Genomic DNA, 16943 nt, shown 5'->3' on the forward strand with positions numbered 1-16943 from the left:
TGCAAAAAACTGTAAATATAATTTAAGAATTGGCTGGCCACTAAAAAAATATTCAGTCTTTTACTTTAATATATGTGTGACACTTCATATATTTTCTTTTATAGCTTGTTCTGCCAAACATGGAAATCTGAGTAGCACAAAGAAGGAAAATAGGAAAGATTTTCTCTCATACTCTAAACTGGGTAGGGAACATTCACATTTCTAATGGGATCACAAGAATACCTACACATCCCACATTAGGAGTAATTTTAAAGGTATTATGTTTCCTAACAATAACAATAGTTTTTAGATATTCCCAACCTATCATTTCTTTGTGTATAGTTCACTGCAACCAGATCTGTATAGAGTTTAACTTACATATATTAAAATGAGATGAATATAAATTATATGTGTTAATGAAATTTTTATAAGCAACAGTATTAGTTAACTAACTTCATTTTATGCATGAATGAAGCATAGAACTTGCACAAATTGAAGTTCTTCATATATAAAGTACATCTCTCTTTCTTTCCTAAAATAATATTACAAGGGTTAATTTGGAAATTATAATATGGCTTTCCTACAGCAGATACCGGAAAGGGAGCCTAGAAGACCAAGGTGGTGAGGCTGCACTTCCCTGATTATATATACTCAGTAAGAGCTCTTCTTATAGTTGTACTAGAGGCCCAGTGCACAAAATTTGTGCACTGGGGGGAGGGAGGGGGAGTGTCCCTCAGCCCAGCCTGCACCCTCTCCAATCTGGGACCCCTCGGGGGATGTCCGACTGCCAGTTTAGGCCCAATCCCTGTGGATCGGGCCTAAACTGGCAGTCAGAGATCCCTCTCACAATCCGGGACTGCTGGCTCCTAACCGCTTGCCTGCCTGACTGCCTGCCTGATTGCCCCTAATCGCTTCTATCTGCCAGCATGATCACCCCCTAACCGCTCCCCTGCCGGCCTGATTAACACCTAACTGCTCCCCTGCCAGCCTGGATGCCCCCAACTGCCCTCCCCTGCCAGCCTGATCTCACCCCCAACTGCCCTCCTCTGCCAGCCAATTTGGTTCTGATTGGTTGGTTTCTATGCCAGTTAGCGTCAAAAGCTCCGCCTCCTAGGCGACCATTGGCTCCTCACAGTTCACCTGGATTTGGTTCTGATTGGTCAGTTTCTATGCCAGTCAGCGATTCTGGGCCTATCAACGGGGCCTGATTAGAAAGGCGGGGCTGATCAGCAGCCCTGGTGGAGGTCTGGAGAGAAATGGAGGTGCGGATGCTGGCCAGGCCCAGAGAGAGAGGCAAGTGCTGATCAACAGCTGCCACAGAGCCTACAAATTAGACCCTGCTTCTCTCTTCAGGCCTCTCTCCAGGCCTGATTCGCAGCCCCCTCAGAATCAGTGCTGGGTCACCACGCTGCTGCCATAGCAGTCAGTGCTGGGTCACCACGGCAACCCAGCACTGACTGCAGGACTGACTTCCAGTTGGTCGAGCCTCCAGTCTTGGCAAACCCAGGGTTTTTATATATTAGGATTTTATTAACATAAAATGACATGATTTGCCCTGGGCTTCCCATTTAGAGATACACTGGAATGCCTCTTGGAACTGCTAATCAAGGCTCCTCACCCAACATGACTTCCTTGTCCTCTCCACCTATCTCCCCCAAACCAGTTCAGTGAGACATCCATAGCCACAGGAACAGAAATACAGCAGATGTCAGAGAACAAGGTTCAGTATCATAGCTTTTGAGTTTCAAATTTAAGTTTTTGAAACTCATATAACAAGCAAAATCTTAAAAGCCAATACCTTTGAGTTGTGAGTGATAGGTTTCTGGCTTTTAAAAGACTTTAAGTAAAAAAAAGGCTTATTAGCGTTAATAAGCCATGGCTTGAAAAAAGAACAGATGAAAAACCAATTCTACATAGCTACATAGGGTTTGCTGGGAAAACAAGGGGAGAGAATGAGTAAATAAGAGAGTTACAATAGTTAGACTGGCAATTGGCTTCAGCCTTTAAAACTTCCTATAAACCAAAAATATAAATTATTATACTAGCCACACTGATTTATAAGCTTTTCACTACTTAGCATATTTTTATTACTAGGCAGACATTCTAAAACTACCTCAAATCATTAATTGCATATTGCACATCACTTTCAGTGTACTTCAGATTACTATATTTATCTGTTGTGACATACAATAAACCTTTGGGTTAGTTTGTATTACAAACAGCACATGAAATGAACATGGTGGTATACTTACTTAGTTATCCTATTTTCCAATTAAATTTTATTTATTTATTTATTTCTATTGAATTAAGTGTAAGTTTGATTTATTGTAAATTAATTACAAAGAGAACCAAAACTTCCAAAATCAGAATAGAAAATCAGTGATTACATGACTACCAACTGCCGGGTCCTCTAATAACACTTATAAAGAGAAATGAAACATATAATAGGGCTTCTGTGTACCATCAGGTACCTCAGAATTTTCTTTAATCTAATAACTATTCTTCATTTATTTAATTTACATCTTTGTATATTTGTATTACAATAGGTGATGCTCTTAATTTGAGATCAAATAATGTTTTTGATGATAGCTACACAAAAGATATAGTAAAAAGAATTAATTTTTTCTGTCCAATTAATCAATTAAATTAGCATTTAAAGATTGCCTTCAGTTTACTATTCTCCAGCCACAGAGAAAGAGGGTAAGGCAGAAATATGGATGCAAAGGTATTTATAAAGACTCTGGAACTATCATGGGGTTAATATAGTTTTTGAATCTCCCTGAATCTGCTTATGAAGAAAAATAACATAAATGGATATCAAAACAAAAGAGCAAATAAAAAATGAGCAATATTTGTAAAAATCACAGGCAAGAACACAAGTGGATGAGGAAAACCTTCAACAACACATAACTTTCAAAGTATTACCATCTCTCTGGGAGAACACAACGGAAAGCAATTGGTGTCTGGTGGACATGAGAAGAGGAAATTAAAAATATATATATTGTTGTTAATTTGAGCATAGCATCTGTAATTTGGGTGGGTGTTTCACAAAACATTTGCAAGAGAGTAAATGGTTAGCCATAAAACCAGAAGAGATTTGAATAGGTTTCAATTAATTTTTTTCACTTTTTTCTTGTTTTTAACCTTTTTCCCAAGTCAACACCTAGATATTCAATATTAATAACCAGATATATCTCCAAATTTCAAATAAAAACATTGTCCAGTAACTATCCCCAGATTAGGGTTAGCTATCATTTGTATAATGGACCCTTGTTTCTGCTCGCCTGGTAACCTTTTCCCTTTCTTTAACAGAACCCAATTATTTTTAGGAAACTTCTATTCCTCGTTGGGTACAGTCCTGGTGAAGGCCTTAATCCCAGCAAAGAAAAAGGCACATGATTCAAGTTAAACTAATCAAACTGTATCTCCTGGAAATGTAAACCTTGAGAAGAGAAACACAAAGACAGTAGGAGTCTATTAATTTTAACAACTGAATTTCAAAAAGATAAAGGATAGCTCCTGCTACCTAGACCCTATCAGGGGTCCTCAAACTTTTTAAACAGGGGGCCAGTTCACTGTCCCTCAGACCGTTGGAGGGCCGAACTATAGTTTTAAAAAAACTATGAACAAATTTCTATGCACACTACACATATATTATTTTGAAGTAAAAAAACAAAACGGCAAAAACACCCGCATGTGGCCCGCGGGCCGTAGTTTGAGGACGCCTGCGAGATCGTGGACTGGAAGAAGGTGTGATCTGAAAGTAGTACCTCCCCAAATTTAAAACAAGAAAAAATTTAAAACAACTTTTCTGGAGGTCTGCCTACCAGATGCCAGTGACTACCCTCTACTACCTAATGGCTGAAAAACAGCAACGAAAAAGATTGGAGAAAAGATCACTTTCTTTTCAGTGCCTAGTAGAGAAATCCCATGACCTTAATGCACTTTCAGATCAGAAAGACCTAGACTCAAATTCCAGCTCTGCCACCTATTAACTACATGATCCAGCACCTCGTAGAGGTACCTGGATTTCTCACCCACTTTTAGAATATGGTATATGGACTAGAGATAAATCATACATATATCTGACAAACAGTAGGAAATCAATAAACTCAAGCTATTGTTTCTGCTCAAATATTCTGGCATTTAAAACGTCATTAGGACCTTGGCCAGGGAACTCAGTTGGTTAGAGCGTCATCCCAATACTCTTAAGATTGCAGGTTTGATCCCTGGCCAGGGCATCCTATATATAATAATCCTATATAATAAAGAGGTGATATGCAAATTGACCATCACTCCAACACACAAGATGGCCACCCCCATGTGGTCAAAGATGGTCACCCCCATGTGAACACAAGATGGCCACCACAAGATGGCCAGCAGGGGTGGGCAATTGTGGGCAATCAGGCCTGCATGGGAGGGCAGTTGAGGGGGGACCCAGGCCTGCAGGGGAGGGCAGTTGAGGGGGGACCCAGGCCTGCAGGGGAGGGCAGTTGAGGGGGGACCCAGGCCTGCAGGGGAGGGCAGTTGAGGGGGGACCAGGCCTGCAGGGGAGGGCAGTTGGGGGCAACCAGGCCTGCAGGGGAGGGCAGCTGGGGGCGACCAGGCCTGCAGGGGAGGGCAGTTGAGGGGGGACCCAGGCCTGCAGGGGAGGGCAGTTGAGGGGGGACCCAGGCCTGCAGGGGAGGGCAGTTGAGGGGGACCAGGCCTGCAGGGGAGGGCAATTGGGGGCAACCAGGCCTGCAGGGGAGGGCAGCTGGGGGCGACCAGGCCTGCAGGGGAGGATAGTTAGGCGTGACCAGGCCGGCAGGGGAGGGCAGTTAGGGGCAATCAGGCCAGCAGGGGAGCAGTTAGGCATCGATCAGGCTGGCAGGGGAGCAGTTAGGCGTCAATCAGGCTGGCAGGGGAGTGGTTAGGGGCAATCTGGCAGGCAGGCAGGCAAGGGGTTAAGAGCCAGCAGTCCTGGATTGTGAGAGGGATGTCCGACTGCCCGTCAGACATCCCTCGAGGGGTCCCAAGTTAGAGAGGGTGCAGGCTGGGCTGAGGGACAACCGCCCCCCCATGCATGAATTTTGTGCACCAGGCCTCTAGTCTATACTAATAAAAGGGTAACATACTAATTAGACTGGGAGACCTTCCAGACGTCCTTCTGGACAAAGTCATGGTGGCGGGGCCGAGGCAGAGGCGGTTAGGGGTGATCAGGCCAGGAGGGGGGGCAGTTGGGGGCGAGCAGGCCGACAGGGGGCACAGTTGGGGGCGAGCAGGCTGGCAGGGAGGGCAGTTGGGGGCAAGCAAGCCAGCGGTGGGGGAGAAGTTGGGGGCGAGCAGGCTGGCAGGCAGAGTGGTTAGGGGCAATCAGGCAGGCAGGCAAGTGAGCGGTTAGGAGCCAGAGGTCCCGGATTGTGAGAGGGATCGGGCCTAAACCAGCAGTCGGACATCCCCTGAGGGATCCCAGATTGGAGGGGGTGCAGGCCGGGCTGAGGGACAACCCCCGTGCATGAATTTCGTGCACCGGGCCAATAGCATACAAAAATCAAGCAATGATTGTAAAAATAAGTGAAACAACAAGTAGATGTTTCTCTCTCTCCCTTCCTTCCTCTGTCCAAAAATCAATAAATTAAATAAAAAAACAACACTTACCACTATGCAATACTGCCTATTATATTATATTACTATGTATTATATTACTCATAAGATATTAATATTAACTAAAAGACTGAAAATATTACAAAGGGGGGTGGAATCTTACAAATTTGAGTAATGAGCTCTGCTACAACTGTATATTGTGCAAAAATCTTATAGATTTTTAACAGATAATATAATTCATTATACCTGACATGGACATAAAAACTAATATCCAAAAAAGTATGGTCAATAATCAACCTTTCCATAATTGAACATTTTACAAATCAAATATCACCAACAATATTTCATAGTTCAAGTATTACCAACACTAAAATACCTCAGCAAGTGGGAGAAATTATCCAGTCATTGAGTTATAACTGGCATGTAGCTTTCTTGCAAATAACTTTATTAATAATATTTTATGCCTTGTTTATTTTTCCCTAGAAACAGAACTTTATAAAATTCATGCATACCTATGTAAACACAAATTCATTATATACTAGTATCTGTAATCTCAACAAAAAAGTTTTTATATTATCTGTAGAAAGTAATATTCATTATTATTTAAAGTAGTATTTTCACCATGGGAAAAGAATAGTGTTTTCAACAAATGCTGGGACAACTGGCTGTCCACATGCAAAAGAATGAAGCTGGACCCATACCTCATACCATACACAAAAATTAACTAAAAATGGATCACAGACCAAAATGTAAGGGCTAAAACTATAAAACTTCTTAGAAAACATGAGTAAATCCTTGTGACCTTGGATTAGGCAATATAACTGACAAATGAAAAAAAACAAACTAGATTACATCAGAATTAAAATAATCTTTCCCACCTAGAGGCAACGAATCGCTATCTATCTGGTGTCAATAAGAATAATGAAACAACTATATTGAGTACTTTACTGTGTACTAGACATTGTTTTTAGCACTTTACATGTATTATTAGCTCATTTAATCCTCACAACCCCAAGAGATAGGTATCACTGTCTCCATTTTATAAATTAGAACAAGGTACGGAATTAAGAAATACACCCAAGGGTACAAAGCTAGTAAGTAATGGAAGAGGGATTCAAACTCAAGTAGTTTGACTTCAAAGGCATTTCTTACCACTATGCAATACTGCCTAAAAAATAATCTGATGGTTTGTTTGCTTGTATATTTTATGATATCTGGACACTTTCCTTTCCAAGTTAGGTGGTGCCTTCTCCCAAAACACTTGTGCCCATGCATTTAGCTTTCAGACAATTAATACAATCCTATCCATCACTACCATCATCCCTCTTTGCCTTTGGTTCCAAACCACTTGTCCTATATTATTTAAAATATTGCAATGAAAAAATGTTGCAATAGTAATCACGGGCACAGTTTTGCTACCAGCACTCACATCCCTATGCTTTAGGAGCGGTCTGGGACAGTAACACACCCCATTCTCATCTTGAGGTTGTTCCAGACTCAGCTTAGGCCACAGACATACTGCCTAAAAAGAAAGTGTTAACTGCCTTCCGAATTGTATACTTAAGAAACTGGTTTTCAAACTTGTTTGACTGGCCCACGCCAAGAGCATTTCTCACTGACATAGTATACAGATACATACGGAAGTAAAACCAAAGTTTAATATACTTACTAATTGGCATATACTCTGACACTTCTTTTTAAAATACTAGTCACAAACACAATTGATTTCATAACCAACATGTTAAAAACTGAAATTTGATAAATACTTAACTAGAGAATACAACATTAATGAAATTATCTGCTTTCTCATCAATAAAAACCTTTATATTCCCACCAACTGGCCTTCAATATATATTTGGTAAACTGAGCTAAAAAAAAAACCCACATATTTACTTCATGGTTCCACCTTAGGCTGAGCTTTTTGTAAATTTCAAAGCCACACATAGTCAGCAGCCTAAGTCTTTTTTCAAAGGGGAATATCCAAATAACAATTTTACATGAAAAAGTAGTTATATATTTATTCCTAAAATTATTATTACCTCTAGGATTGATCTCAAAAGATGTGACAGCAGTGATTCTTATCATTTAAGCTCATAATGCAGATTACTGTCCTATCACACACATATAAAACATCTTTAATATTTTGTTTAATTATGAAAGAAGACAGGCAGAAATCCAAAACCCTACATATTGCCCAACTACCCAGTTTCTTCTGTATATTAAGAGCAGGAAGTCTAGACCCCAATGTACTTTTTTCCCTCCCTCTGTGACCTTACTGATAAGAAAAGTTCATCCTGGTGAGGAAGGGGAAAGTAAATGTTGTAAGTTGATAGTGGAAGTTCCAGAATGTTAGCAGACTCCCAAATGAAAGATTAAAAGGGTAATGGCAAGCACCATGCCTAGTATTTAGTAGGTGGTCAATTAAATGTCTGCTGGATAAATGAATAGGATAAATGAAGTATGTACTCTTTAAATCTATTCTGCCATCCAGCCCTATTTAACTGCCATCCATTTAAACTGCAAAGACTTGGAAATTAAAACCAAATCCCAAAGAAGTTGACCAAAGACACAAAACCAATCATCAGCAATGCTGAGCCTACTACCCAATTCACTGTTTTCTTCTCTATTCTATTGCCACCCCAAAATAAAGATACTTCTTAGGCAGAGATAATAAAGTGGATATCAAAACATTTGTATAATTGGAAAGAAATTCCATATTCATTTATTATCTCTGCATATAAGATGATTTATATATTACATGAGTTTAAATTACGAAATTTGTTTTATTTCTCTGAAATAGAATGAGAAATAAATTGACATAAACCAAAGTAAATCCATTTTTTATCTAATTGTGGTTGAAAGAGACTACAAAAAATTACAAATTAAACATGTTTATTAAAAACAAACTTTAAAATACAATGTAAGCCATCAGTCTCCTGTGCCTTTGTGTAGGCACAAAGAAAAGTCCTCATGCTGGGAAAAAAGTTACAAACCAAAGTTACAAACCTAATCTATGTGGCAAATCTGCTCACATTATGAAATCTTAATACACAAAGCATTTATGACTTCCGACACGCCATGAGATGGTATAAAATTAATCATAGTAAAGTGTAGGTTATTTTTAGAAAATAGAACTAAAGATAGTAATCTGAACCAAATTTTATTGAAGATTTTGAACTCAGATACTGTGGGCAAATAAATTTAAAGACAGGCTTTGTATTGTTTTAGAATACAAAGAGTTACTAACATCAAATAAAGAATCTTTATTTTGTTCTTTTAATTCACAGACACTTAGATGAATTAATTTGTAAGAACAGATTTAATTTTCTACTTGGCTAAAAGATTAGAGGTAACAGAAGCACAACAATGACCGGATACTTACAATCATTTTACAAAGAGCCTACAAAATGTCCCTATGGCAGTAAGAATATCATCTAGCACCTGGATTTCCAAATAATGTGCAAAAAAATGTGAACTACTGATACTTTTAGGAGGGAATAAAAATGAACAAATTCATCTATTATAATAAGAACAAAAAAACTACTTAAATACATCTCTTAGCTAATGAATGTCAAGAAATTATATCAAGTACAAACTTAAAAAAAAACAACACAGACCTCAAACTTTTATTTCAATAGAAAGGTCACAATTTTTGTGGTTTAAACTGTTATTAGTCTGGCATTCAAGTTTCCTCTAGAATCGGTACTCTTCTACCTCCCACCTTTCTATATTATCCCTTGTATGACCCATTTTTTTTTAATATATATTTTATTGATTTTTTATAGAGAGGAAGAGAGAGGGATAGAGAGTTAGAAACATCGATGAGAGAGAAACATCGACCAGCTGCCTCCTGCACACCCCCTACCAGGGATGTGCCCGCAACCAATGTACATGCCCTTGACTGGAATCGAACCCGGGACCCTTCAGTCCGCAGACCGACGCTCTATCCACTGAGCCAAACCGGTTTCGGCTGTATGACCCATTTATATAGCAAAACTAATCAGGGAACAACATACGAGGCATTTATTCCCACCAGAGCATGTACTCATTCTATCCTCTCCCCCAGGAACGTCATATCAAATTCCCTTGTGTACTTGAAGACTTGGCCTACTTTGAAAACACTTGTCAAAAAGAGACTGATCTCTTCCTCCCGTAAAGTCCCAGAGAACATGTAGTCTACACCATTCCCTAGAAATTTATTAACTTCCTTGGGGTTTGCTTCTTTGTTTTTAACTTAGGAAGCCTTCTTATGCTCGTTCCAGACTCAAATTGCCAGGTTATTACAGGGATATATATATAGTAAGAAGCATGATTAGAGTATGAGCCAAATCTTCTGGATCAAATCCTGACTTTTAACATTTGCTTACCTCCGTTTTGTCAACAGAAAAATGGAGATTAAAACAATACATACTTCACAAGTCTGCAATGAGGATTAAAATGATTTGTTACACATAAATGACTTGATACACCTAAAGCACTTAAAACAGTATCTGGCAAATGGTAAATTCTACACGAAGTATTAGCTATTATTAATATTACTATTAGTACCACCATCTTTTTCCACAGCACCAAGTAGTGCTTTATACATACACAAGAGCTCAACTAAATTCTTTGAATGAAACAATTAATACTGAAATAAGTTTTAAAGATCCCTCAGGGAATAAATGGAGGCAGGCTCAAGGCCCAAAAGATCAAATCCAAGATAGGGCCTGGTAGAAGAAAGAATTCTTCCCCCTCCTTCCCCCCGGCCGCCACAACTAATTAAACTTCATGAACAAATTAAGAAGGAAGTCAAAGTATAAAACTGGCAATCCAAATAAAGCAAGTTTTTTTTTTCCCTGACAAAAATGAAAGAGACTGGTGGATGGGGGTGGGAGTGGGCTACAATGGATCAATGAGGGGGAAAGGGGACTTATATAATACCTTGAGCAATAAAGATTTTAGAGTATGAAATGTCTCTTTCATTTTAAAAATGAAAGAGACATTTCATGAAAGAACTTGATAGCTTCTGTGTAGGAAATTTACCCCAAAAGATGGCTATTTCTAAAATGTCATAATTTCTAATCAACAATATATTAACTAATTCTATTTTTAATCTACTGACATTTCCAGTTTCTATATTATTCACTTAAGTAGGAAGCTACATCATTTACCATCTCACCTAGAATAGTATTAAATGTAATTTACTCCAAAAAAGGTAATCCCTAACTCTAATACTCTGAGTTTCATGTTTACTTTACAGTTTCATACTTCCATTGTCTGCCTCTTCACCTTTTATCAGCCTGAAGATATATTTCTAGTCATTGTTTTGTCCTGATTCAGTTTTCTTGATTTATGTTAGCTGCTTATCCCCACATCTCCAGTTCCTTTGTGTTGACCCATGGCTATAATAGCTTATAAATTATGGAAAGCAACCTTTTACCCTCAGATACTAAGATACTACAGTACAGTCAAGAAAGCCTAATAACTAACTCATCGGTACTACAAAGACACAATTTTACATTCAAATAACATTAGCTTATATTAATTGAATAAGTCTCATCAGGGGACAAGGAATCTATCTGGGCTGCCAAGAGAAAGACTGATTTAGACTTAAGCAAGATTCCTAAAGGATTATTAATGAAAATATAAGACACAAAAAGCCTATATTTTAGTAATAACTGTATCAGTAACCATGCCTACTCTCACATACACTTAGGCTTATTTCTTATTATTTGCATATGTTATACAGAGATGAACTCTATAAGTAAGTTATGTCAAAGATGGTTAAGCTTAACACTGACAATTTTAAGTTTCTCAAGCCTAGGTCTTTTGGTTTATTATCATCGACAAACAGATGTTGTAATAGCTCAAAGAAAACATAATTTGTCTTGTTTTACAGTTTAATTACTTACAAATACTGTGACATTTGAACAGTCACCATTCATCCAAGTTGCTTCCTGTTTAAAGATATCCTTAACAGAAAAAAGATGATGGTAACATAGGAAAAAGTAGAGTTAATGCACACACTAAGAATTGGGGGGGAGGGGGAGGGCAACAGCTCTGGGTGGTAAGATTATGAAAAACTTTTATTTTCTTCTTCATTTGGTTATTTTCCCAAGTGTTCTAAAATTATATATATATGTTTCATTAAGAGGGGAACTCTGTAAGAGAAGCACAATACTGTATATGTAACATTATCTTGGTGCAGTTTTTCTCAAAATCTGAAAAACAAGCTTTTACTAACAACAGAATACTATAGGATATATAATGTACAGAGCTGTACAGAGCCTAAAATAGTATCTAGCTGTACAGAGCCTAAAATAGTATCTAGCAGACAATGCAACCAATGATGTTGACTATCTTAACTTTTCAATTCCAATGGGAGGGTAATGGGGGGATGAGGACACATATGTAATACCTTAATCAAAAAAGAAATTAAAATGAAAAAAAATTCCAATGGAACTTATGAAAAAAAAAGTGTTGTCAGAATAGAAACTATATTTTAAATAAAACAGGCTAAATATGCTCAGGAAAATCATGACTTCTTTATTTCATAAATATAAGTTTGGGTTAAAACATAAAATGAGTTTATAATACTAGGCAGTAATTCAAACTAACATGGCTCATAAAGTCACCTAAGATAGTTTTCTTTAGTGTCAATTTATTTTTCTAGAACAATTGCCAACAGCCTAGTTTTAGTATAACCAGTTTAAGAAAAATGAATAAAAAGCAGTTTAAATTAACATGTAATCAGTTTTAAGGAGAACTTGACAGTACCTGCCAAAAGATTTATGTGAATGTTGGGTGCTTTTCTGGTTTTTACAAACCATTGACTATTATTTTTTCTGATGTGTAAAAATTACCCTAAATTTTTTATCATATCAATTTTTAAAAGCTACCTGTGTAAGATAATGTAGTTAATGTTAATCAATTGAAAAATATTAACATAAAAATGTGTTCATCTTTACTGTCATTTCAGTGTTCTAAAATGCTAGTCAGCTTTTATTATAAATTTACTTTGTGGTGTGAAAGCTACATCATAATTGGCAGCTGCTGAAATATAATGGTACACAGTCACACTTGATTTCCCTGTTTAAATTAAAGGAAACAAGTTTTCCGAAGGAAGGAAAACATTATTTTTTAGGTGCCAATCAACACTACATTAGTTAGCTGTAAAAGCGGATTAATTTATTTTCCCAGTTAAATAGAAAGAGGATTTCACACAGAAGATGGAGTCGGAGTCCGATGTGATCTGAAGCAGTACTAATCTGCACAGAGAAAACAATCAGAGAGGACTACAGAACATTCAGAAGGTTGCATTTGCCCCTAGCTAACAACCCAGGCCAGCTAAACAACATACTGAAGTATTTAAAGGACAACCAAGAACCTGTTTCAATTAGAGAACCGCCCAGCCGCATGCAAAACATACCCACAGTGGATTCATAGCAAGGGGGTGATATTACCTCTTTTATGTAATTCCCTCAGGGGAATATAGTCTCCTCCCCCGTCATAAGGCAAATAAGGATCAGAAGAAGCATCCATGATTAGAATTTTAAAAAAGAAGAAGAAAAAGAAAAGCTTGCTAGCTTAAAAAGACAGTGGCATTTCCTCCACCCCTGCTGCAGCAGGCAAGGGAGATGCCATATTTGATGAGGGTTAGAACTGTATGTAGTTCGACTCGCTAAAGCAACTGTGTTCTTCCACAGTGGATGATGTCATCAAAGGGAAATTATTGCAGCCTGGTTGCTAGTGGCTACAATCTAGCAAGGCTTAGAGGCGGAACAGCCTTCTTAACCAGGTCCTGCTACGTATGATGATGACTAAGCTCCAAGTATAACAGACAAAACTGGTTTGAGAATTTTAAAGCATTCACAATAGAGCTTCTATAGCGTCAGTGGCAACTACAGTAAGACAACAGAGCATTATTTCTTTTTGATTTTAAGATAAATATACAGGGGAACAAAGCATTTAATATAGAGATGTGAAAAGGAAATTCTGATGTAGACAATGCCCCTTTTCATTTATACCTAGTAATGTAGAAAAAAGGGAGCCACACTCTAAGGTTGTGTGATTTTATACTACAAGGGTACTAATTTTTATATAGCATTGTCAGGTAAGTCATAAAGAACTAGAACATATCAAAGGCTTCAAGAGACTTGGTTTTAAAAGTCAATTTTTAATTATCTAAAATGTACTTCAGACTTCTACTGTGGGTTCAAAAAATTCAGTAACTGAGCAGGTGAAAAGTATTTTATCTCACTAATCCCATTCAGCAGCCTCTTGTTTCCTCCTTTCAAGAACTAACCAGTAAGACATTCCACCTTTTCAGAATAAAGAAAACATATTAACATAGTAAGTAATTTGGCTATTGTTTGTGAACAATGCAAAAACAGATTCAGTAGGTAGGAGATTTTCCTATCTTCCTACTTGTCCTATTTCACAAATACTTTGTGCTTTAAAAAAAGGCTTTTAGTAAAATGTGTCTCAAAAGGTAACTCCAATGGGTCTTTACTGGAAATTTTTATGAAATTCATAAATAAAGCAACTCTTTTTGTTTCAAACTGTCATTAAAAAAAAAAAGCTGATGCTCATAATTTGTACAGCTACTTTTAAGGTGATTCCTCTAGACTAGGACATTCTCCTTCTGAAATAGCAATATTGCTGCAATTGCCACTAAATAAAAATGTACTACTCCTTAGTAGCAATTGGGGTTCCATAAAATTTATTTTCCTAAGTATTGGATGAGCCAACCTCTGAGGTCCACTCCAATTCAAGGCATTTATATGAGAACTGGGGTAATAAAAAATGAGAGGAGTCACATTTTAGTTATTTGAGGTATTTTTTAATTAGGTTAAATAAAGTATTTATATTTCAAAAAGTGTGAACATCATACAGACAGACCTCCTCATAAAATTCCACCTAGGATTTGCAGAAAAGGGTTTAGGAAAGGAACACAGACTAGAATTCATACCATAAAATCTTATTCTGGCTATTAATGTGATTTGACCATGTGAGTTTTTTTGTTTTTGTTTTTGTTTTTGTATTTTTTAAATTTTCTAGGAAATAGTTTTTTTAGATAAGGAAAGCTTTGCCAAAGAACTAACTTTATTACATTAAATTTGGTCCTTTGTGGTCCTTTGATAAAGTTCTACTATTATAAAACTTTTAAAAACTATATGCTATATGACATTCATAAATAATTTAATTTTTTTTAAATGATCTTTATTATGGAATGCTAATATTTATTGAGATTTTTTCTTTTTTTTTTTTTTTATTACAGTGAGGAAGAGAGAGGGATAGAAAGTTAGAAACATCGATGAGAGAGAAACATCGACCAGCTGCCTCCTGCACACCCCCCACCGGGGATGTGCCCGCAACCAAGGCACATGCCCTTGACTGGAATCGAACCCGGGACCCCTCAGTCCGCAGGCCGACGCTCTATCCACTGAGCCAAACCGGTCTCGGCAATAATTTAATTTTTATGATACTATTTCCATTCTTTCATGCCATTATATAAAATGAAAATCTAACTACAAGTTTTCCTGGTATTTGTAGACACTCTCTTATTTTTCTTGACTTACAACTTGGTCACAAAGGAAAAATGAAAATGATAGCTAGCTAGCACTAGCTAGAGGGGAAAGAATACCTTCCCTATAAAATATATTGTATTTAATATAAGTAAAAGTTTTTTATCATAAGTAATTTTTAATTATTTTTAGTTAACAAAAATTTTATATGTGTACATGTATATACAATGTACAAATTGTATGTATTTTTATAGAGTTCAGTTTAGAATCCAACACACCAAACTCAACAATTGTTGTCACTGAGGAAGGAATGAGGTGGAGTGGAGAGGATGATGGCACATTTAGTGTTTACTTTATATAGTTCCACATTGTTTTAATTTTTTAAGCAAATATATATTTACTTTTTGCATAAATATATGACTTTTATAATAAGAAATCTGAAAGTTTTTTACATTTCAAAAGTAAACAAATCTCATGTTTATGGGATCCATGGCTACCACTTAAAAGAATTATTACTCAGGCTACAATGCTTTATAATTAGACTTTAGAAAAGGATAAAGGCTGGAAGGTGTGGCAAAAGAGAACTTTGACACAGATTAGGTATTACCAGATTAACAAACTAAATTACAATTAGAGTGGGTCTCAAGTAGAAAGAGAAGACAAATTCAAATTCCTAGGTACAGTGGGTGGGATGGGAGGGATGCTCAGGAAGGAACTTCTGAAGAACAAAAATAATAAAGTGGCAGCACAAAAAATTTAGAAAGGAAAGATATTTCTACTTCCAAATGCACCCTAGATTCTAACTTAAACTTGATGTGGGATACTGGCTAAATCACAACCTCCATGAGGTATATAAGTCAGGGAGGCAGAACAGATGACTACAGATGACTAGGATATCATAACTATATGTATACAACATATGAATATCATATTATAATGTTCAAATTTTAAGTCCTTCCTAACACACATGATCCAAGAAACCTATAACAGAATTACTTTAAAAATGTTTTTTTCCTAAATACCAGTTTACAAGAAATATAGAAAAATGTTAAATGACAGCTCAGGAACACAATCAGGAAAACCCAAATTAGGAAACAAATGACGTGATTTCTTCAACAAACAAGTAGCAAGGAAAAAGAACGGAAGGGAATGGGTTATAGAATTAAAAAACAAAACAAATAGCTCTGGCCAGTACTGTGCAATGGTTAGCATATCAACCAATGGACATACTGGTCAAGAGTTCAAATCCCAGTCAAGGGCATGTATCTGGGTTGCAGGTTCGACCCCAGGCCCGGTAGGTGGTGACATGTGCAGACGGCAACCAATCAGTAATAATCTGAAGAAAATTAGCTTTAAATATATTTACCTGAAAAAAGGCTAAAAATCAAAGAACTATTTCAAAAAGTTAAAAAAAAGTCACAGGAAAATAAATCCAAAGAAAGTAGAAGGAATTAAGAACAGAAATTAATAAAACAGAAAACAAATACATAATAGAAAAGAACAACAAAGGCAAAAGTAGTTCACTGGAAAGACTAATGACTGATAAATCTAAACTGACACTGACTATTAAGGGGAGGAGAAAAGGAAGAGAGGGAGAGAAAAGAAGAAAGGCACAACTAACCATTATCAGGATGACAAAGTCATTATCATGATTGCAGAAACTACAATCATTAAAACAATTTCATGCCAATAAATTTTTTAAATAAAAAGAATGATTTTTTAGACAAATACAACTTACCAAATTGATCTAAAAAGAAACAACATTAAGAATAGTGCTAAGCGGAGTTGGTTCAGTGGTTGAGTGTCGACCTATGAACCAGGAGGTCATGGTTCGATTCCTGGTCAGGGCACATGCCTGGGTTGCGGGCT

General features: G+C 37.0%; 1 protein-coding gene across 5 annotated transcripts in view; it reads right to left on the minus strand.

Annotated features, from left to right (window-relative positions):
• The window catches only part of CLCN3 (chloride voltage-gated channel 3), a 73309-nt gene that overhangs the window by 40044 nt on the left and 16322 nt on the right, over nucleotides 1-16943 (minus strand). Inside the window, exon 1 of one of the 5 annotated variants that reach the window (XM_079770125.1) lies at nucleotides 13011-13914. The exons of 3 other annotated variants lie outside the window; for them this stretch is intronic. In XM_079770125.1, coding sequence (XP_079626251.1) covers nucleotides 13011-13089 — 79 coding nt within the window. In that variant the 5' untranslated portion in view covers nucleotides 13090-13914. Of the gene's footprint in view, nucleotides 1-13010; nucleotides 13915-16943 lie in introns of those variants that run through there. One more of the 5 variants, XM_079770128.1, reaches the window with a different exon arrangement.

This window comes from Cnephaeus nilssonii (genome assembly GCF_951640355.1).
Source record: "Cnephaeus nilssonii genome assembly, chromosome: 5".
Taxonomy (NCBI): Eukaryota; Metazoa; Chordata; class Mammalia; order Chiroptera; family Vespertilionidae; genus Cnephaeus; species Cnephaeus nilssonii.